Source organism: Podospora pseudocomata, chromosome 3 (genome assembly GCF_035222375.1).
Source record: "Podospora pseudocomata strain CBS 415.72m chromosome 3, whole genome shotgun sequence".
In the NCBI taxonomy this organism is placed as follows: Eukaryota; Fungi; Ascomycota; class Sordariomycetes; order Sordariales; family Podosporaceae; genus Podospora; species Podospora pseudocomata.
Window position 1 is genome coordinate 1,587,629 of NC_085887.1, and position 22,343 is coordinate 1,609,971.

The following is a 22,343-nucleotide window of genomic DNA, read 5'->3' on the forward strand; positions in this document are numbered from 1 at the left end:
AGTCAACAGGACTCGAATGATAGTCAATAAGCCTCGAAAGATAGTCAATAGGCCTCAAAGCTCCTTTGATACGCTCGTCCTTATTTTAGAAGACGTAAGTTGATAGTTGTCATGCGTATTGCTTAAGTTACTGTCATATTCTCTAGCATTGGCCAAGATCTGCATGTTTAAACCGAGACCAGCTTGTATCATCTCACACAAGTTCAAGACACATCCACATCACCTCACTACAAATCATAGAATGTTTGCAAACTGATTGGGAAAGCGTCTTCGATTCTACCGGGCGGCGCCCTCACTACCTGCGAGGGCCAGTTTCTCAGCTCACGTTCACCGCGGCGAACAGAAAGAACAAATGCAGGATAGAGCGAGAGAAAGGAGACGTCATTTTTCATGCAAGACGAACGCCCATGCCGCAAAATTGTCCAGATAGAATCAATAAAGAACGCTACCGAGAACCCGTGACAATGACCAGCCCAAGAAATATCACAGTAGATATGAGATATCTCGCCGTCCAAGCGGACAGCTGACAGCAAAAATCGCCGTTTCCTGGCCGAAGGCCGGATTCCCCCTTCCCACCAATCACATCCCCAGTCATAGAGACGTTTATTTGGTGCCCTCCTTGGCATCGATAGCAGCCTCCTCACCCATGGCAGTCTGAACGGTGACGACTAGAGACAGGGTTAGTACCTGATTTGTTTGGCTCCAATAACCCAAGGCAAAACTTACGGGTTTCCTTCTCCTCCTCCTTGAAGAGCTTGTTGATCTTCTCGCCGACCTCGCCGTCAGGGAGCTTAACGTCATCCTTGAGGTCACCGTCGGCGGTCATGAGAGAGAGGAAACCGTCATCGGAGATATCGATCTAAATATCGCAGTCAGTGGCTGGTCTTGCTTTCCATGCACGACAGCGCGGCAAAACTCACGAGGGTGTACTCCTGACGCCTGACGACGGGGACGTCCATGTTGTGGGTGGAGGGGGAGAGATCTTCGAGCTTCTTGCCAGTGAAGATATCAAGGGCGACCAAGTGGACCTTGGCGTGACCGTGCTTGCCGGTCTTGGAGGTGGACATGTCGACGATCTTGCAGGGGCGGTTCTTGATCACGACGAAGCCGTTCTTGCGCAGAGCAGAGCACTGCATGGGGTAGGTGGTGGAGGCACCGGCATCACCGCCAGCCTCCATCTCGAAGTCGGCATCCTGGTGCTAGAGGGTACAAAAAAAGCATGTTAGCGCTATCACTATGTCTTGAGAGGCAAATCCAAGTAAGATGTAGGGTTCGTCAAAAGTGTGCGTGCGCATCGCGGGGTCGTCGTCGATGGTGTTGCGCAAAAGTGATAGATGGCCAGATGCGGGGTGGACTTTTTTTGCCGCCCAATGGCGCACACTTTCGACAATAGAGAGGCAGGGCACGAGAGCAGGACAGAGATATCACTACGTACTTCGGCCATTTTGATGAATCTGCGAAAAGATACTGGTTGTCTGGAGATAAGTCGTCCGACCAAGAAGAATGTCGAGATGGAGCCGTGGAGGGAGAAGGGTGAGGAGGAATGGGGACGGTAAGAGGAAGAAATTGAGCCCAGGTTTTGAGTGCAGAGCCGGAACGAGAGAAAAAGGCAGTTTCCCCGCCAAGTGGTGACCCCTCCTCTGTCTCGAACCTTGCACCTGTGCACCTGCCACTGGCCACCAAGCCACTGAAATTCGAATTTGAAGTGGTGGGCTTGCCCACCCGTTGCCTCACAAGGTCTAGCGCCGCTTCCAGACGTCCAAAGGTTTTTAAACCCCACATCGCACAGCCTTTTATTTCACCCTCTTGTCATTGGAGATGTCAAACAGACAACAAATATGCCCCCCTTCTTTGTGTCTGTGGCCAAGTTCAAGGTACCTTTGTGTGAGAGGTACCAAGCAAGGGGCAGCAAACTTTGATAGCTATGGCCTACCTACCAATTGCCTTGCCGAATTCAAGACATCCATCTTTCTCTCTCTCTCTCTCTCTCTCTCGCTCTCTCTCTCTCTCTGTGTGTGTCTCTCTCTCCTGTCTCACAAACACTCTGCTGCCCCGCCTTGAATCGTGGTGCCTTGGGGCTAAACCTATTCCAGGGTAGCATCATTCGGGCTGGAACAGGCCCACTTGTGTCTTCGGAAGCCTTTTCTGATCCAGCCAATCAACGCCGACCGGCCTCGGACTGTGCTGCCAGCCTTGCCCAAGGCGCTCATGTCAGCGCACGCACATGTCAGCCAAACGGCCACCACCAGCTGTGCACAGGTGTCCATCTGCCAGAGCTCACCCAGCTCCGGCCAGCAGGGTTCACCGCGCAGCATGTCGACAACCGCCAGACGAGACGTCGGCAGCGCTGCTCACGATTATATTGTGTCTTATCGCTATTACTGACCCATACCAGCTGTCAAGATGTGGCTGGACAGGTTTGCAGCCCAGCAACAACCAGGCAGAAACAACTCACCACCTCCATCGAACCGATCATCACCACTGCCCCGTCGCACCTCCAGGTCGGGTGGCATCAGCCCCTATACAACCTCCCAACAACAACGGCCAGGGATATCACCTAGAGGGTCTTCCCTGTCGCTTGTATCCAACGATTCCTCCTCCTCCCTACTTGCCTCTTCACGGCGCGCCAATGGCTCCGCCCTGAGGCAGTCGACGACGGTGGACGATGCTCCCGATCCTGAGGAGGTGCTCGCCCGGATACTGGGCCCGTTGTCTGTCGATGTATCGCCAGCGCAGCACAGCAGCTCGACTGGGATAACGGAGGAAGATTTGGAGTTGGAGTTTGACTTTGGTGGTCTGAGTTTGCGTGAGCTTGCTGAAAGTGACGATGCCGACCAACTAGAAACGGTGGACACGTACAGACCACAGACGGTAGAAGACTGTAGGTCATCGTCCCCAGCCTGCTGCAAGGCATTGCGTTTCCATTCTTGTACTTATGATAGTTTCGCGTTAGTTGAACGAGATAAAGCCAAATTCGAAGAGCTTCACCGGTCCATTCGAGCGTGTGATGACATCCTGAATTCCGTCGAGACGAACCTGACCAGTTTCCGCAACGACCTCGCTGCTGTGTCTGCCGATATTGAGAGCCTCCAAGCCAGATCGACCGCCCTGAATGTCAGATTAGAAAACAGAAAGGCTGTTGAAAAGGCCTTGGGGCCGATAGTGGAGGAGCTCAGTGTGTCGCCCATGGTGGTTTCCAAGATTGCAGAGGGACACATCGACGAAGCATGGATCAAAACTCTGGCCGAGGTGGACAAGAGAGCTATGGCTCACAAGAAGAACTCGCAGCAACAAACGCAAAATAAAGCGCTGGCTGATACTGGGCCGTTGTTGGAGAAGTTGGTTCTCAAGGTACTTGCCGCTTTTTACCCCTATTTAGCTCCACCCACTGACCATGGTGACCGCAGGCCATTGAAAGAATTCGAGACTTTCTCGTGGCCCAGATCAAAGCCTTGCGATCCCCCAACATCAACGCCCAAATCATCCAACAACAAAATTTCATCAAGTTCAAGGACCTGTTTGGCTTCCTCAACCGTCACCAGCCAGTCCTAGCAGGGGAAATATGCCAAGCCTACCTCAACACCATGAGGTGGTATTACCTCAACCAGTTCACCCGCTACGAAAAGGCGCTTCTAAGACTCAAGTTGCATGTCCTGGACAAAAACGACGTCCTAGGCCACGACGACAGCCCCACCACCCGCCGAACCACTCTTCTATCCTCCTCCAAACTCGCCCCCGGCGCCCCTCCGCACGATGCTTTCAACCTCGGCCGGAGGATTGATGTCCTCAAAAATAACAACAACCTGGCCATCTCTTCTTACCTCGCCGAGGAGGACACCTCGACTCACTACCTGGAGACGGTGTTCAGAAACTTCAACCTGGCGCTGATAGACAACGCCACGGCGGAATATACCTTTTTGGCAGGGTTCTTCTCCCCAGCCCTATCGTACGGCACGATAAGCAGGCACTTTACTCAGATATTCGAGCCCACCTTCTCCCTCGGGCAGCAGCTCACCCGACAGCTCGTGTCTGAAACATACGATGGGCTGGGTGTCCTGTTGTGTCTCCGGCTCAACCAAAAATACGCGTTTGAACTCCAGCGTCGCCGGATCCCGTCGGTGGACTCTTATATTAATGGCACGGGCATGGAGCTCTGGCCGAGGCTGCAGTCCATCATGGACGCGCATCGGGAGTCGGTCAAGACTTTCACTAACGGTTTGGGCACGAAGCAGCCGACGGCTGCGGTGGCCAAGGCGGCGAGCGCGGCGCCGCATGTGGTGACGCAGAGGTTTGGGCAGCTGTTGCATGGGATACTGGCTTTGAGCACGGAGGCTGGGGATGACGAGCCGGTGGTGGCGAGCTTGAGGAGGTTGGGGGGGGAGGTGGAGAGGTTTTTGGAGGGGTGGAGCAGGACTCGGTTTGGGGAGGTGGAGGGACGGAAGGGGAGGAGGTTTTTGTATAATAATTGGAGCTTGGTGTTGACTATTCTTGGGGATGTGGCGCTGGAGGGGGAGGGGAAGATGGGAAGGGAGTTTGTGGGGTGGGTGGAGGGGTTGAAGGGGAAGTACCAGGAGGATGGTTGAGGGGTGTGAAGTTGGTTGGTGGAGTGGAATGGTACAAGACCTAGGTAGGTTTGTTATAGTCAAAAGAATGGGATGTGAATGATATTGGTTCAGCAGAGCTATTGAATTGTATTATGACTTCTTTGGAACAGAGCTGGATTTGTCTTTGGTGGCCCGATTGCGTGCTGAGTCTTGCCGCGGTTGCAACCCGGTCCCGGGTATTTCTGGAAGTTGTGGAGGACTGGAGAAGGCATTGCCCCCTGAGCGGACGCGGGATTCCCGTCCCAGGGGATACCACCAAGCATTTTGGTGGCTGTTCTCGGCAGATTCTTGGTGAGCTTGTTTTCTCGTCCGTTGGTTTATTTTTGTCCATTTTGCCTGGGCAGCATGTGCCGAAATCCGAACAGATTGATTGCTTTCTTTCAACACCTGTTGCTGATGAGATGCGGAGGTTCTCACTTTCTTGAACAGGATAGCACTTATGTTGTTGTTATCTTGATGAACTTGTTCATATACGTTCAACATTTTTTCTGGTGTAGGATAATCTACCTTATGTCTGCTTTCACAAAATCAGATGTTTTGGTTTATTTTCAGTGTTCACCTTGGAATTCAGAAGCCGATGCTGTGCAACTGCAGCTGAGAAAGAATCGACAGGTCAATGACACCTTCCTCATGAACACCAAGGCCCACTCCGGCACTGATAGTCCAGCAAACCGTCCCATGAGTAGGTCGTTCTTTCCCAAGTTCAATCATCACATGTCTTAGTCACCTCAACAGATCATGATAAGCATAGCCTGGAAGTCTAATCTGGCGGAATTTCCTGTTTAGATGCCATGAAAATGCGTCCGTCACCTCTCATCCCTTCAATCCGGTCCAGCATCATCTGGTGCTGGATATCGGCATCACAACAGCTACCCAAGTTTTGGTCATCTTGGATGTTGGACCGGCATATCTTACAGTCTTGCGCAAGAGTATATCCATCCGCTGTCTAAACTCATCTCATCTTCTTTCATCTGCCCACCATCCCGTCTTTAAGCCGTTCACCTCGCTTCTTCACCAACCTGAGCTCACTCAGCTGGCCATCTGAACTTCTGCAAAAACCTTGTGCTAGCCTAGGTAGCTGGTAGCAATTGCAACACATCACATTCCAGGGCTGATCAGATCTGGTGAGATATATCTCCGTCGAACGCGTGGGCACACCTGTGAGCCATTTCGTTTGGCCGGCTAAAGCTAACTCATTTGTAGATATTGGACTCTCCCGTCCTGCTCCCACCACCTTGCAGACGTACGTAACCACCATCTTCGCCGTTCTGGTCAAGACAAGCGACCTGGATGGGCCTGTGCCTGGCTCCCGTGGGCCTGGGTCCAGCAGCTGTTGGGCTTTTTGTCGATCTTAGTGAAGTGCCGTACTCTTCCCCGGTTGCACTGTTGTCCGGCAAGGAACTTTTCCAGTCATCATTGTAACCACGAAGGGGTGGTGGGCACCGGGACCGAGAAGCCGTGCGGTGACCCGGAGCAAGGCGTTTGCTTGTTTTTCTGGTCTGTCTTGTCCTGAGATAAGACACGGGCAGGCCCGCTTTCCTTCTTATACGAAGGCTGGGCATCTGATGTCTCCCATCGTCGAGCGTTTGCCTGCACGTACCCGTTCGGTTGTGCAACTTTCCGTCGACCGCCTCTTTATTGTCCGCTGGTGGACACGGGTGGCTGTTGCTATTGCGTTTGGCTGTATCTGGCACCTCAACTCGAGCTGTCATTCTGGAAAACCTCCGACTACTGCTACAGCCTCCTCGAAATTATTGTTGGCGAAGGCATTGCGGTATACTTGAGCCTCATCTCCCCCATATACTCGCCAACATGGCGGCCGGTATCACAGAATCATGGCCGATCAATGAGGTAGGTGCCACGACTCAAATCTTTGCTGGACCTCCAACTTACATGTCAAACAGATCGTTTATACTGCCATCGTGGGCCTGATTATGGTGGCAGCTTTTCTCGAATGGTTTCTCTGGATCGCTGCCTTCATGTACTGTCTGTGGAAGGTCTTTGTAAAGGCAGAACACTGGACGGTAAGATTCCTGGCTGTACTGATTGGCACCGCCTTTCTTCTTCTCAGGTAACACATCTCCTGTCTTTTCCAGATATGCTTTTGCTGAATGTTCAAAGATTCATCTTCCTCCCCATCATGGTGGTCACGCTACCGTTACCAAGCGCGGTTGCTAGAATCTGGCCCACGGCAATGGTCAGCTTTCTCCAATGGTTCGCCTTTTACAGTTTTGCTGGTCTCTTGACTCTTCCCTGGCTTTTCTGCGTCTACCAGATTGTCACACATCAACTTGGAAGAAAGAAGCGCATTAAACAAGTGCTTGACGAAGTGTCGGCTCCCAAGGTCGTTATTGTCATGCCTTGCTATAAGGAGGAACCCGACGTCCTCGTCACCGCCGTCAACTCGGTCGTCGACTGCGATTACCCACCGTCCTGCATCCACGTCTTCCTGTCCTTTGACGGGGACCAGGAGGACGAGCTATATCTCAACACCATCGAGAAACTCGGGGTGCCCTTGACACTCGAGTCATATCCTAACAGCATAGATGTCGCGTACAGGGCCGCTCGCATCACAGTATCTCGATTTCCTCATGGTGGAAAGCGCCATTGCCAAAAGATGACCTTCAAGCTCATTGACAAGGTCTACCACGAGTACCTGAAGAGAAACGACAACCTCTTCATCCTCTTCATCGACTCCGACTGCATATTGGATAGAGTCTGCCTGCAGAACTTTGTCTACGACATGGAGCTCAGCCCCGGAAACAGCAGAGACATGTTGGCCATGACGGGTGTCATTACCTCGACTACTCGGAAACACAGCCTCATCACGCTTCTTCAGGACATGGAATACATACACGGCCAGTTGTTTGAGCGTACGGTGGAGTCGGGCTGCGGAGCAGTATCCTGTCTCCCCGGTGCCCTTACCATGTTGCGATTTTCAGCGTTTCGTCGAATGGCCAAGTACTACTTTGCTGACAAGGCCGAGCAGTGTGAAGACCTGTTTGACTTTGCAAAAAGTCATCTGGGAGAGGACCGATGGCTGACCCATCTGTTCATGATTGGTGCTAAGAAGCGGTATCAAATTCAGATGTGCACCTCGGCGTTTTGCAAAACGGAAGCTGTCCAGACGATGCGGTCTCTTATCAAGCAACGGCGTCGATGGTTCCTCGGCTTCATCACCAACGAAGTCTGCATGCTGACGGACTGGAGGCTGTGGAAGAAGTACCCGATTCTTTGCTTGGTTCGGTTCATGCAGAACACGATACGGACGACGGCTTTGCTTTTCTTCATCATGGTCCTGGCGCTGATGACGACGAGCAAGAGAATTAACGACCTTCCTGTGGGCTTCATTGCCATCTCGCTCGGTCTCAACTGGCTGATGATGGTCTATTTTGGGGCCAAGCTCAGGAGGTTCAAGATCTGGCTTTACCCGCTGATGTTTGTGTTGAATCCGTTTTTCAACTGGTACTATATGGTTTACGGCATCTTCACCGCTGGTCAGAGGACCTGGGGAGGGCCACGGGCAGACGCTGCGGCAGCCGACTCGACCACAACAGCTCAGGAGGCAATCGAGCAGGCCGAAAAGGCCGGTGATGATCTAAACATTGTTCCCGAGTCTTTTATTCCGGCGGCACAGGAAAGGAAGGGTGTTGAAAAGGTGAACGCCAGTGCTATCAGGAGATCCAAAAGCGTTTTACAGCCGCCCAACCAAGTTATTGGCAAATTCGCGGCGCCTGAACGGACGCCAAGTGGATGGTATCAGCATCCAGATGAGTCCATGGCAAGTGTTGGTGTATTTGCTGGGTCGTCATCTCGCCTCGAACGAAAGGCGGATGTGCCAGAGCGGGACTCGATCGACAGCTCATCTTCGGCGCACACTGGAAGCTATTCGGTCTATATGCCACGCAGAGTGGAAAGCATCATGGGCGAAGAGGACCGGCGCAAATATGACCTAGCACATGCCAGCCAGGTCAACCAGTTTGCAAGCGCTTCGAGGATATTTCAGGGTCCACCAACAGGTCAAGTGTACGAGTATCCGGAATCCGAACTCCAGAGGGCAGGATTTAGAGACCCCGGGGTACCCAACTCGAACCGGCCCGGGACGCACAGGAGGCTCGGCAGCAACGGCAGCGCAGGCTCCCAGAGCGTGGGAAGCTCACTCCAAGACCCTCACGGTCCAGAATCATCAGTGGAATCATTCCAGACATCTCGTCAGTCGCCAGTGCCACGGCCAGTCTCAGCTGCAGGACGATCTGGTAGGACACCGCTTGGTCGAGCTAGCTGGATGCATACATCATCCACAGAACAAGTCGAAACGCAAATCGATGAATCTCAGAGCCGTCTCGGGGCAGCATTACAACCTCGCCAGGGACCACCAAGAGGTGACCACCGCCGATAGTTGAGGCGGACAGGCGAACTCGGGGACACAGGCTCTGATGCAGACACGCATCGACTGCTCATACGACCGAAACGGCTGTGTCCAACTTCATCAGGGGGTAGGCATCGAATGGTGGCTATCACGGCGCGAACTGCCATGCCTGCACGGGCAACAAACGTTTTTGTTCGCAATGGTCAGGGCAGAGACGGAAATGGGCTATAAAAAACACTCAGTCTTGATAAAAAGGGGTGATATTACGGGGTGAGAGAGATGATGTTTTTGGAACTCTACCGTTAGTGATTTTGGAACGTTTTTCATGGGCTGGAATGCACCACGTGTAACCTGTATTGTATCCAAAGATAATGTTGTACCTAGTTTTCCTTTGCTTCTTGGCGTTGTTATATTAAAGACACTGACTCGATTCGGAACATATGCGAAGCGTGGGAGAGGCGAGACCGCATGACACGAATCCACGACGATGGTGTTGCAAAGCCTGAGGTTTACGTGATGGGTTCAACGCCCGTGGGTCTGTGAGGCTGGGCATGACAAACAGTAAGTCTGACGGCCGGCCCGGCAACCAACCCATCCAGCAATTACATGCGTCTCCCGGGCCGGGTTATTGGGCAGCTAACATAGGACTTTGTGGGATGGCAAGTCCTTGGTGATGATCAGGAATCTTCTGGATAATTCTCACCTGGGTGTTGGAGATTTATTGGGCAGCTATGGTGACCTGATGTTTTGTGATGGAAACAGGTTACACAAAGTCTTGGGAGTGGGAGACTGAGAGATTGTCAAGCATACTATAACACGGTACATGGTGTATATAGAGAGATCAGTCTTGGCCCATCAAGGTGATGCTGTTCATAGCGGGGCAGTTTTTGCCAGAAAAATGCGGAGGAAGAGAGGGATGGAAAGAAAACTTGACCGCCAACCCCGAGCCACGGATGCCCCTCGCCCCCCGAGCAGCGCGGTTGCCCCGCCCTTGCGAAAATGTCGTTTTCAGGTCCAGGAGGACACAAGAAAAAAAAAAGAGATGGTGGGGTGATGGGTGTACGGTATGGGGTGGAATGAGTGATAGGGGGGAAAGCAGGGCTTATCGCTAATCGGCAGTGAGAAATCTTATCGCGTTGCCCCTCGTTGCTTGGCAATCAGCATGATGCAATGGTGAAGCGCTGTCAGAGAAGAAGTTTAGATGGCAAGTGCACTGGGTTGTAGAGTTGACAAGATGAATGGATGACTTTGATGATACCTACTGCCTAGACATATCATTTCCTGCATGATAGACACATGAGAAATGACTTGAAAAAAAAAAGAAAAAGAAAAAAAAAAGAGCATTGGGTGAACAAGAGTCTTCTTGTTCAGGTTTGCTGATGAAGATGCAAAAAGACAAAAAAAGGCCAATCGAGAATCTTCTCCTGGCTTCTGGGGGGGCCTTGGCTACGGCACAGACCCCCCGGGCGCGGGGCTATTCAAAGAGCAGCGGTGCCCGCCCCTACCTGATGGAGGGAAATTGTATAGAGGGGAACTTGCTTGCGTGCCACTGTCGGGCAATCCAAACATCAAAGTCTGCATTAAAATCCATTTCCACTGTGGGAAAAACCTCGTTTTTTAACAGAGTCCAGTTTCCCGCCCATCACCACCAACCAAGCCTGCCTTTCTGAGCAGTCCAACGAAACAACAACCCCACCTTCTTTTTTCCCCCCTTTCTCACCCACACACAAACCCGCCCCATATCGTCCATTCTCGACTCGACTGGTGAGAACACATCTTCTTCGAAGCAACTTTTGAACCATCCCAAAGCTTACCGGTTGCGTCTTGAATCTTTTTGCAGAGCCGAGTCCATATAACTGCCCAACATGAGTGTCGTCGGTACGTTATGCGCCCACCACACACCTACCACATGCCTCGAGAGCCTGACTGCTAACATGGCTTGCGTCTGACAGGTGTCGATTTCGGAACCCTTAACACAGTCGTCGCTGTTGCGAGAAACCGGGGTGTCGATGTGGTAAGTAGCTTACCCGCCCAACCGCCCTCCTGAAGGGGAGGAGGAAAGCAAAAAGTCGATAAGGCTGATTGTGATGGTACACCGAGCGCAGAACTGACAACGACTTTGTCAATGATAGATCACCAACGAGGTCTCTAACCGGGCGACTCCGTAAGTTTCTCTTCTTACCCCTTGAGGTTGCTCTCCGGCTCCAGCCTGCTCTAGAAGCCGTGCAGAATTGGCGCCCAATGTCTCTAACACTCCTTCCACAGATCGCTTGTTGGCTTTGGCCCCAAGTCCCGCTATCTCGGTGAGCCCGCGAAGACTCAGGAGATTTCCAACCTCAAGAACACCGTCGGTTCTCTCAAGCGCCTGCTCGGCCGCACGTTAAACGATCCCGATGTCCAGACCGAGCAGGCTTTCATCTCGGCCCCTCTGGTCGAGATCGACGGCCAGGTCGGCGCCGAGGTGTCGTACCTCGGCGAGAAGACCAAGTTCTCTGCCACCCAGCTCACAGCCATGTTCCTCGGCAAGATCAAGCAGACCGCTGCTGCCGAGCTCAAGCTCCCAGTATCTGACCTCGTTCTGAGCGTTCCCGCCTGGTTCACCGATATCCAGCGCCGGGCCCTTATCGATGCCGCCGAAATTGCCGGTCTCAGACCGCTCCGCCTCATCAACGATACCACTGCCGCCGCTCTCGGCTACGGTATCACCAAGCTGGATCTCCCCGGCCCTGATGAAAAGCCCCGCCGCGTTGCCTTTGTCGATGTCGGTTACTCCAGCTACACCTGCTCCATCGTCGAGTTCAAGAAGGGCGAGCTCTCCGTCAAGGGTACCGCTTTCGATCGTCACTTTGGTGGCCGCAACTTTGACAAGGCCATCGTTGACCACCTCGCCAAGGAGTTCCACGGCAAGTACAAGATCGACATCAACTCCAACCCCAAGGCCCTCTGCCGCGTCTACGCCGCTGCTGAGAAGCTCAAGAAGGTGCTCTCTGCCAACCAGCAGGCTCCTCTCAACATTGAGTCCCTGATGAACGATGTCGACGTTCGTGCTATGATCACACGTCAGGAGTTCGAGGCTATGGTTGAGCCCCTTCTCAACAAGGTCCACGTTGTTCTTGAGCAGGCCCTTGCCGACTCCAGGCTCACCAAGGAGGACATCGACATTGTCGAGGTTGTTGGCGGCGGCAGCCGTGTCCCCTCTATCAAGGAACGCGTGCAGAACTTCTTCAACAAGAACCTCTCCTTTACCCTGAACCAGGACGAGGCTATCGCCCGTGGTTGCGCTTTCAGCTGCGCCATTCTCTCCCCCGTCTTCAAGGTCCGCGACTTCGCCGTCCAGGACATCATCAGCTACCCCATCGAGTTCGCTTGGGAGAAGGATGCCGACATCCCCGACGAGGACACCAGCTTGACCGTCTTCAACAAGGGCAACGTCCTGCCATCAACCAAGATTCTCACCTTCTACCGCAAGCAGGCTTTCGACCTCGAGGCCAGATATGCCCAACCAGAGGGTCTCCCCGGAAAGGTCCCTCCTTTCATCGGTCGCTTCTCCGTCAAGGGCGTCAAGGCCACCGGCGGCCCAGAGGACTTCATGATCTGCAAGCTCAAGGCCCGTGTCAACATTCACGGTGTTCTCAACGTCGAGAGTGGCTACTACGTCGAGGACCAGGAGGTCGAGGAGGAGATCAAGGAGGAGGGTGACAAGAAGGAAGGCGATGTGAGTATTCTCCCAACACGTGAAAACAACCCCTTATCGGTGGATTCCACACAGATGAACACCACGGGTGGAATGGAGGAGGTGCCTGTCAGATCGCCGAAACGTCGCAAGACCGAGGCGCCCGCGACTAGGGAATCCGATCACCACACTGGAGCTGTTGGGGAGGAAGATGACGACGAGCAAGAGAGAAATAAACTAACCACCGAATCTTTTACACAAAAGGCCATGGACACAGACGAGAAGCCCAAGACCCGCAAGGTCAAGAAGCAGGTTCGCAAGGGCGACCTGCCAATTGTCAGCGCTACTCTCTCCCTCGACCAGGGCGCCAAGGCCCAGCTCTTTGAGAAGGAGTCTGCCATGGCTATGGAGGACAAGCTTGTCGCCGACACCGAGGAGAAGAAGAACGAGCTCGAGACCTACATCTACGACCTCCGTAACAAGCTCGACGACCAGTACTCTGAGTTTGCCAGCGACGAGGAGAAGGAGAAGATTAAGGCCAAGCTCGAGGCTACTGAGGTATGTTTTGGTCACTTGGTACAGGTGTGATGTGATCTGTCGCTGACGGTCAATCTACAGGACTGGCTCTACGACGAGGGTGACGACACCACCAAGGCCGTCTACGTTGCCAAGATTGATGAGATCCGCGCTCTTGCCGGCCCCATCGTCCAGCGCCACTTCGAGAAGGTCGAGGCCGACAGGCAAGCACTCCAGGCCCGCCTGGATGCCGAGAGGGCGGCGAAGAAGGCCGAGGAGGAGGCCCGCAAGGCTGCCGAGTCCAAGTCAGACTCCAAGGACGAGGAGATGACGGATGCGGACGCGCCAAAGGCCGAGGTTGAGGAGGCTGGCGATCCTTAGGAGGGTAGTAAGGACAAGGGTGAGGAGGAAGATTGGACAGATGATTCGGAAGAGGAAATGATACCTTGAGCGAAAAAGAGAAGAAGCGGATAGGGGGGAATTAAAAATACCGGGACATGATTACGGACATGATGAAACCCACTTTTTAGAAGTTTTCTTTTTTTTTTTTTTCTTTTTGAGAGAGAGATGGAGAGGAAATTTTATGTTTACCCACCACTACCATTACACTTTGCACACACATTCCCGAGCCTAATAGGTTGAATGAGAGGTAGCGGTAATTCTTTTTTTCTTTAGGTATGAGGCTAGAAGGAGGAGGAGAGCGATGGATGGATTGATGGATGGTGGTCATTTGATAGATTGGTATGGTTTTTCTTGGGGGGATAGTTTGGAATTTTGGTAGGGGAGGGTGGTATAACTTTTTGTAGTGTAGGTAGAGGAAATAAAGAGCGAAGGTGGGGTAGATAGGAAGATGTTTTGGTTGGTGATGAGTGTGATGTGATGTGATTCGTGACTCGACATGGAATTCGTTCGTCAAGTTGACCACAACAAGGGAAAAGATGCATCAACCTTTTGTTGGAGAGATGGCATTTTGTTTTTGTTTTTTTCAGAACCTTGATCGGGAGGCTTGGATAGATAAGAGTTAGGCAGAGAGGGTGATCCTGAGCGGAGATTTCATATTGGGCCTATTTTCTTCTACAGATTTACTGAGACTTTGAACCACCTTGGTGAACGATGTGCTTCTCCATCTCTTCTACTAGGGCATGGGGAGGTTCGTTGTTGAGGGGGTGATGGCTTGTGCGATAAGGGCGTATTTCGCCTTCGAATTAGCCTTCTTTCTTCCCAACGCTTTGGGCAGAACAATGATGTTTGTAACTAAGTTTTAGACCGACGTGTTGGTGGACAGCCCCTGGTGAGGGAAGAGATAAGATGTCTTTGTAGTTGTTGGGTAACATTTGCCTATCTAGCTAGGCAAAAGGGCTTGAAGCCAGACCGGGGAGATGGATGAATAGGGGAGATGGATGAATAGGGGAGATGGATGAATAGGGGAAATAGATGGGAGAAGAAAAAAAAAAACATACAACACCGAGGATTCCCCAGTGGTCACCCACCTGAGTACTGATTCGGCCCTTCAGCTATTTGACTCGGGCAGAGCGGACGGGATGCCGTATTTTTAGCTGGGTATGGTCGTATGTGATTGTAGGAGGGAGAAATGCACATCATAGGTAGTAAAAAAGAATTCTGCTGTACAAACTGTCGTCTTGTTCCCCCCCTCCCCACATCCACATTTTTTCCCGTCTTGATGAGTTATGCATATGTTTTTTTTATTTATCTCAATGAGTTTTATGCTAGGCCGCCTATCCCAAATTACACCACTATCCCCTCCCCATCCCTTCGCTATCCCCGTTTACTTTGATGAAGAAACTAGAGCGTTGTGTATGATGATGATGTAGGGGGTATCAACATAAGAAACAAAAAAAAAAAAAACACAAAAAGCCAACTAGAGTCGAGATAGATAATGATAAACTTCCTCTAACCACATCACCCACCCATCCATCCCTTTGAAAGAATAAAAGAAGAAAAAATACATGCCTCATCAGAGCTAAATCATCGCACCAAGAGAAATCTAGTATGAGCAATAAAAACAAACAAGCAAACGCCACAAAGATAAAAAAAAAATAAAAAAAAACCAACGATTTCCCTCCCCATTGGTATCTGCCTCTTCTTCTGTCTTGTGTAAAACTCGCGAGGAAAAAGAAAAAAAGAATCTATCTAGCCCGCCCACCCCCCCTCAATGGCTGATATGCATGATTAAACGCCAAGAAGAAGAAAAATAGAGCAGAGGGGTGAAAATGATAAAAACAATACGACCAACATAAACAATGAATCCGCTTGTAAAACGGAATGTGTGTGCCTCCCACCCCATCAATCAACCCAGCCCCGCCGACCCAATCGCTATGCGTGTTATGCAGTGTCTTCGTGTGCTGGTGTCGCCGTTGATGCCCAGTCCGCCCCCTTTGGTTCCCCACATCTGCGATGCACCAGAATGAAAAGAGTGAGCAGAGAGGGTATTGAGAATCACAGCATAACCCCCAAACTCCAAAGCAAAAAAAACCCTGGTTCCCGATTAACCCGCCTTGGACGATGTTGAGGAAAAGCGCAGTGATGACAATGCTGACAGCAACCATGATGGATGATATAAATGCCCCCGAAACGTGAGAAAACTGCCGTCCATGAGCCTTGCGCCTGTGCCATGATGCCATCCATCTTCATCCAAGTTGTCATGTGCGCCAGTGATGTAAAGGAATGCTGCAAAAACCCGAGAGAAGGAAAAGTGAACGGTGAAAAACCATTGCGCCTGAAAATGCAAAATCAAGCCATCGCCATGATCACCCCCAAGTCTCCTCTATTTAAAGAGACTTCTCAAATCTTGCAACCTCTGCCTCGCCGCATCACCCTGGCTTCTCACACCCTCGGCCTCAGCACGGTCCATGCTCAAGCTGGCCAGCTGCTTCTTTTTCTCCTGCAGCGCAATCATCTTCTCCTCAAAACTGCCGCTCATGATATACCGCACCGTCCTCACAGGCCTCTTCTGGCCCAGACGATGCACACGGTCGACGGCCTGAGCCTCGGCGGCAGGATTGAACTGAGGCTCCATGACAAAGACACTGTTGCCAGCTGTCAGGTTGAGGCCCATACCCCCCGCCATGATGCTGACAAGAATGACTTGTACATTGGGATCATCGCGGAACGCCTCCATGGCTTGGTTGCGAGCGTTGCGAGTCATCTTTCCGTCAAGACGGGAGTGGGTGATACCGGCGTCGTCGAGAGCGATCTCAATGAGATCAAGATGAGAAGTCCAGCCGGAGAAGACGACAGACTTGTAAGGTGGCTCGTCCGGATTGGCTTCACTCCGGGCCTTGTTGGCTAGAAGCTCTTCGACCAAAGCCCGAGTCTTTGTGTGAGGCCCAGTATACCGATCATCAGGAATGATTTTGCCAGCCCGAGTCTTCGTCTGGCGGGTCTCGTGCTCAACATCGGCTTTGCTTCGGCGGAGTTCAACACAATGAGCCTTTTGAGCAAAGGCGCATGTAGGGCAGCCCTGATGCATATCGCCATTGCCGTGCTGGTGCACGAACCTGATGCAGGTTGGGCAGTAGACGTGGAAGCACTGCGCCATGTAGCCCAAGACGTCGTTGTTCTGATCAGACTCTGGGTCGTCGACCTCGATGGCCCCAAGCTTGTTGTTGCACTTGATGCAGAAATCACTGCTGCCCTCCTGCATCAAGTAGTACATCTCATAGGCCTTCTTCTCAGTCAGGGCCGGTTTCCCGTCGTCGTCCTCGCTATCCAAATCGATGGGGGCATCTGCCGACAAGCCTTGGATTTCTTGAAAATCATCGTCATTCAGCAGATCCTTGCCATGCGCGCAGATCAAACGAAGTTGAAGAATAGACCGCAGAACGTGAATCATGGTCTTGCCACCCATAATGCGGGTCTGGCCGGTGCCCTGGCCCGTCAAGACCTGAACACGCTCCTCGGCCATCTTTTTGAACAGGTCATAGACCTTGCGCTCCTCGGAGGAGAACTCGAGGCGAATAACCTCGTCGGTGCGCTCCGGGAGTTCGATCTTGTCCTTGAGACGGCGGATGGTAATGGTGTCAATCAAAACCCGAAGTTTGGGCACAATGTCCGGATCAGCTGCCTTGAAGGGAGCAATGATGTACTGGATAAACTTGCTCCTGTCGTCGAAGGGTTTCAGGCGCAAGAATGCCAAAAGGGAGGCAAGATCTTCGAGCTTGTTTTGAACTGGTGTTCCGGTCACGGCCCAACGGCGGTTAGCCTGTAGTCGGCAGATCGACTTGAACGACAGCGTGTTTTGCTCGCGAATTGTATGGGCTTCGTCGAGAACGATGCGGAACCAGGCAATTTCCTCCAAGGGGTAGAGGCCAGGCTTTTTCTTGAGACGTGCGTTGAGCTCGCTTGTGACGGATCCGTAAGTTGTGATCACCAGATCGTACCTGGCCAGCTGGGCAGAGTCCTTGATACGGTTGGCGCCGTGATAGATGTAGTAGTTCAGCTTTCCAGGTTCGATATGCTGCTTGATCTGCTCCTCCCAGTTGGTGATTGTGCTCAGCGGGCACACCAGCAAAGTGGCCTTCGCATTCCGGCGAATTTGAGACAGGGGCAAAACCTGCGCGCGGGGGGCTTCATGGCTCTTCTGTGGCCTCTGATTCTGGACGACGGGCTGGAGGGGCTCACGCTGTGACCAGGCCTGCGCCTCGTCCAGAGTCTTGGCCAAGAGAGACAGAATGCTGAGCGTCTTGCCGAGGCCCATCATATCGGCAAGGATGCCGCCAAGAGTCGAAGGGGGCGGTTCCATCACCTCCTGGTTGGTGACCACATTGTAGTAGACCGTGGTACCGAACTGATTTGTCCTGCGCTTCCATGTTGATGTGACGGGAGCCTTGCTATCAGCGTCTGGCAATTGCTCAGACTCCCGAGAAGACATGAAGAACAGAGCTTGCTTCTGATGCTTCAGCAGCGGTGTTAAAACAGAGGGAGGAGGATCCAACTCCGGCAGCTCGTCCGACTTGGGGAGGGAGTCGAAAACACCCAGGACCTCGGACCGAATCTCTTCTACCGACTTGATCATGGGCGGAGCCTGATACTGGACGACATTGTTGACGCGGGCAAGGGAAGGCAGCTGCGGCCGGTTCTCCTTGGCCAGAGGGTTGAAGACTTTAACGCCGGACTCGACTCGCGGCGGACTAAGAAGATTAATGTTCTTCCGCTGCAACAGTTTACCCACTCTATCAGCAAAGGAGCGAAGACCATAAATCATCAACTCAAGTTTGAACTGGGTGGACACCTGCTGCCCAACCTCTTCGCCGGGATTCTTGCGTCGGACGGGGATTCTGCAGTCAGTCCGTGTCCCAAAGGTTCCAGCCATGTCCATGAGAGGAGCAAGAACGCTGGCCGTCTTGGGATCAACCAAGCCAATACAGCGCTTTTGCCAATCATGGGCATAAATCTTGGTGGTTGGATCGCCCGGGGTTCTCTTGAGCAGAATCTTGACTTGAGGCCAAAAAGCAGGACCGCCCATAGAGATCATGTTAGGCTTCGGGGCTGGGATCATGTGGCCTTTGATGAAGGCGCCCTCAACCATTCCAAAACAGACCTCCTCCTGTTGGGGACTGCGGGGAATGATTTCGATGTCGGTGTCATCGGTCAAGTCAATTGTAGCGTCGGGGACCGGGGCCACAGATGATTGTGAGGGTCCATCGGATCGGTCTTTGATGTGCTGAGCCAGGATGCCGCTGCTGGGCGAGAAGAAAATACTATTTGCAGGCAGCGAAGGATCATTCTCGTTCGCTGTCTTTCTCCTCTTTGGCGGCGGCACCATAATGCGCTCCTGGACATTGTGAAGGCGCTCGATACTCTGTTGAGCACCCAACCCGTTCTTGAAGATGGGCATGGTACGATTACTAGCCAACCCGGTCGGGGCGCTCAGCTCCATGGGCGTTTGATCGGGACCGGTGAACTCAAAGGTGAGCTGCTCGGATGGTTGCGAAGGGCCTGGCGTGGATGACGAGGCGCCTTCACCAGGCTGGGGTGTAGCAGACGATCCGGCTGCAGCCTTGGGGTTGAGCAAGTCGGCCGGGTTCCACGACGTGGAAGACATGTTGCCCGACTGTGCTTGGCTGGCTGTTTGTTCCTTATTTTGTTTTATTTTTGTAGTCAAATTTCAGTGGTATGTATCTGTGATAGATGTTAGAGTAAGAATAACTAGCTTTGCTTTGAGGACCACTGAAGAAGATGAAAGAAGCTGGAGGACAGGATAGGCAAGTGAAGTCGGTGTGAGAAAGTGAATATGGGATGATGAGAAGGAGTTGACCAGTCACATGCCGGGATGGGGGGGGGGAGGGGGGGGGGGCCTACCGTACCGTTGAAATGAAGCTACCAACAACGCCCACACTCAACCAGAGCACCGGGTCTTTCTTTTCTGTCGCAAAAAATCGGTTGTCCAGCCCTAGGCAACCAACTCGGGCGAATGATGAGATGTAAGATGCACCAACATCACAAGCAGTCCGATGAGGACGGGTGTTGTGTTGCTGTTAAGGGTTGCTGGAGGGGAATGAGCTGCCGTGGTAGTGACTGGGAACCTTGCTGTGGTGGGGGTTGCTGCATACGCAGTACCTAATACTGGGCTACCCGCTGCAGAATGGATCAAGCGATGGTATCCGTAGTGGGGGGTTGCTTGGATGGGTAGGTATGGAAGAGGGAGGGCAACGGGAGATGAAGGAGAGAGGTTGTCAAAGGAAGGAAGACGGTGAGGGTGAGGGATCCTTGGTGAGGGCAGAGTTGGGAGAGTAGAGTAGAGTGAGCACTGCAAATAACCAGGCAGGATATTGTGGGAGCTGGGAATCTATTGTTGACGTTGGCTGGGTTGGTCGCTCACTTTTTGAGAGCCGAGAGGCTTTATCGCAATCGGCTGGGAGCGATAGGCGCGTGACCCTCGAAGATTGCAGCGGTTGGTGTGGCACGTGCCGCTGCGCAGACCGTGCCTTGCTTAGTCCACCACAGCGACCATGATGCATCAGACGCTGGGGCAAAACCTCTTGTTGCGGTGTGGTTATGTTATTATCTCGTACCAAGTTCAAATCGGCGTCAGGGGCGGCAAATGTCATCAAGGGCCATCAAGGGACATGCAAGATGGGATATTTGCGATCGGCCAAGACACCAGTCAGAGACAGTCCTCGGGATTTCTTCGCTGTCTACCAATCCCAACTGCAGCCTCAGAACGGCACTAGAAGGCCCTTGATGCATCATCAACCACTTCTGTAACCTCTGTTTGCACAGTGACGGGACGCCATGAGCGATCTCGCCCCCATGGCTCCACAACTTACGATGGGCAACATTGAGTATGAGATGGGATATAGATGTTTTGATTACCTATTGAGGGCCTTCTTGAAACAGTAAGTGAACAACCTGGAACATGGCAATGATCGATGCCGGTCGAGGAGACCAGATGCCATCCCAAAAGCCCCCTAGACAATGAGCAGCTACTATCTCCAAATCTCATCCGATATACTCACCGGTCGAACAGCCTGGAACCAATATCTTGATGAGCACCATCAACAACTTACGATGGGAAGACGGATGGCATATTCACCCAGATAAGATGAGATATCTCTCAAGAAAGCACTTGAAGGCAGTAACCATCAACAAACTCGTCCGATTTTTCTCACCGGTGGAACAGAGCATCACAGAGTATTAATGCAGTTGCCCACCGGCCCAGAGCAACAACATACGATATCAAATGTAGGGGCGACATCAGATAAGCCGCTTTTATGGTAGAGGAGGCAGTTACCCTCTGCGATATTTATCTGATGTGTTCAGCGGTGGAACGATTTGAAAAACTATGGCCATTATCAATATCTCACTTGATACCCTCACCGGTCCAGAGCAACAACATACGATAGGCAACAGCATGGCGTATCTACTGAGATGAGATGACTATAAGATAATAAAAAATATGAAAGAAAAGGCTGGCACTATCCTAAATCTTATCCGATACCTATCCCAACCGTTAGAACAACCTGGAACACACCACAGGCAAACATTTGCTTCACATTTAATTATACGAGATGAGAATTATTCAACACGCCGAAAGGCCCCTTGACGAAAGGTGATCACTGACCCTGGCTATCAAACCCATGATGTCAACTTATTTCCAACACAACAACCAGCTCCAAATCCCACATTGCATATAACCCCCCTTAATAAAAGAAGAACCCAGCCCCCCCTCACCGGGTATGCTCCCTCCCCCGACTCCTAGTCCTCATCCTCCTCCTCCCCTCCTCCCCCATCGGCGACCCCGACCTCGACGGACTTTCTGTGCGTTCCCAATCAACACCCATCCCACTTGGTATCGCCATTGTAGGTACATACGACTTCTCTCATGCCTCTTCCTCCCTGTCCCTCCCCTCCTCTCCTCCCTCGGCCAAGCTCTATTCAGAACACTGCTCGAGCGGTATCTGCACCTTCCGCGGAGCGAATCAGGCGTGTTGGTCCTTTTGGAAGCTTGATCGTCGTTGGGTGTGGGTTCCTCGCAGTAACGCATCCGTTTCCTCCCTCGCTCTTCGTCCAAGTCTGTCACGTCCACGTGTCCGAGGTTGACTTGGTAAGTGAGACCGATTCCGTTGAGGTCCGGGGAGGGGCAGGGGGTTGGTGGGTAAGGTTTCGAAATGTCAAGGGGGATGGTGGTTGTTGTTGTTGTTGTTGTTGTTGTTGTTGTTGTCATGGTTGATTTTTGGGAACGGGAAGTGGTAGTGGTGGTGGCGACGGTCTTGTCCCCGAAAAGGGGGAGGGTGGAGAGTTGGGTTGTCATGGTGGTTGTGGTAGGCATAGTATTAGCTGGGGTATTGGGGTCAAAGTAGGTGGTGGTCCAACATGCAGGGCATGTATCGAGTAGTAGCTGCAAGAGGCTTTAAGCTGGGCTGCCAGCACTTAAGTGAGGTAGGTAAAATAAAAGAGATATGCCGGAACCGAGAGAAGGGGAGTAAGGGATCTGTTCAGTTGATTTATGTCCAAAATGAGGAGATTCATGATCCTGGAAGCCACGCTCCTAGACCCGGTGTGTACACTTAAGTGGTGTGTGTGGTTGCCTGACTCGAAGAGGGCCCTGCGAAGCACCACCACATGGGAAAATGGTTGCAAACAAACGTCCCATAGCACCGGTAGCTAATAATCTTTTCCCCCGCACGTACGGAAAGACAGCCCTCGCAGCCGAGAAGGA

At 52.3% G+C, this 22,343-nt stretch overlaps 6 protein-coding genes across 6 annotated transcripts; 3 read left to right on the top strand and 3 right to left on the bottom strand.

Moving 5' to 3' along the window:
- Nucleotides 1–278: 278 nt before the first annotated feature.
- ANB1 (translation initiation factor eIF5A) lies at nt 279–1,802 on the bottom strand. The gene is made up of 4 exons (XM_062888740.1): nt 1,436–1,802; nt 921–1,199; nt 727–859; nt 279–668 (listed from the first exon to the last, which is right to left on the bottom strand). Exons 1-4 carry the CDS (start codon nt 1,442–1,444, stop codon nt 604–606), a joined length of 486 nt encoding a protein of 161 aa, XP_062744645.1. The 5' UTR covers nt 1,445–1,802; the 3' UTR covers nt 279–603.
- A 487-nt stretch (nt 1,803–2,289) lies between these two features.
- VPS52 (Vacuolar protein sorting-associated protein 52) lies at nt 2,290–4,678 on the top strand. The gene is made up of 3 exons (XM_062888741.1): nt 2,290–2,881; nt 2,954–3,351; nt 3,408–4,678. The coding sequence occupies exons 1-3, from the start codon at nt 2,404–2,406 to the stop codon at nt 4,581–4,583; spliced, it is 2,052 nt and encodes a 683-aa protein (XP_062744646.1). The 5' UTR covers nt 2,290–2,403; the 3' UTR covers nt 4,584–4,678.
- A 539-nt stretch (nt 4,679–5,217) lies between these two features.
- Nucleotides 5,218–10,230, top strand: QC762_304480 (uncharacterized protein). The gene is given in 5 exon segments (XM_062888742.1): nt 5,218–5,286; nt 5,391–5,543; nt 5,561–6,455; nt 6,509–6,675; nt 6,726–10,230. The coding sequence occupies 3 exon segments, from the start codon at nt 6,417–6,419 to the stop codon at nt 9,001–9,003; spliced, it is 2,484 nt and encodes an 827-aa protein (XP_062744647.1). The 5' UTR covers nt 5,218–5,286; nt 5,391–5,543; nt 5,561–6,416; the 3' UTR covers nt 9,004–10,230.
- A 197-nt stretch (nt 10,231–10,427) lies between these two features.
- SSE1 (adenyl-nucleotide exchange factor sse1) lies at nt 10,428–14,013 on the top strand. Its single transcript, XM_062888743.1, has 6 exons — nt 10,428–10,851; nt 10,926–10,987; nt 11,106–11,137; nt 11,239–12,688; nt 12,911–13,204; nt 13,265–14,013. The coding sequence occupies exons 1-6, from the start codon at nt 10,839–10,841 to the stop codon at nt 13,541–13,543; spliced, it is 2,130 nt and encodes a 709-aa protein (XP_062744648.1). The 5' UTR covers nt 10,428–10,838; the 3' UTR covers nt 13,544–14,013.
- A 1,934-nt stretch (nt 14,014–15,947) lies between these two features.
- QC762_0052490 (uncharacterized protein) lies at nt 15,948–19,226 on the bottom strand (the record flags this gene model as incomplete). The annotated part of the gene is made up of 1 exon (XM_062883512.1): nt 15,948–19,226. The coding sequence occupies one exon, from the start codon at nt 19,224–19,226 to the stop codon at nt 15,948–15,950; it is 3,279 nt and encodes a 1,092-aa protein (XP_062744649.1).
- A 2,125-nt stretch (nt 19,227–21,351) lies between these two features.
- Nucleotides 21,352–21,953, bottom strand: QC762_0052500 (uncharacterized protein; the record flags this gene model as incomplete). The annotated part of the gene is made up of 2 exons (XM_062883513.1): nt 21,352–21,440; nt 21,497–21,953. 2 exons carry the CDS (start codon nt 21,951–21,953, stop codon nt 21,352–21,354), a joined length of 546 nt encoding a protein of 181 aa, XP_062744650.1.
- Nucleotides 21,954–22,343: the final 390 nt, after the last annotated feature.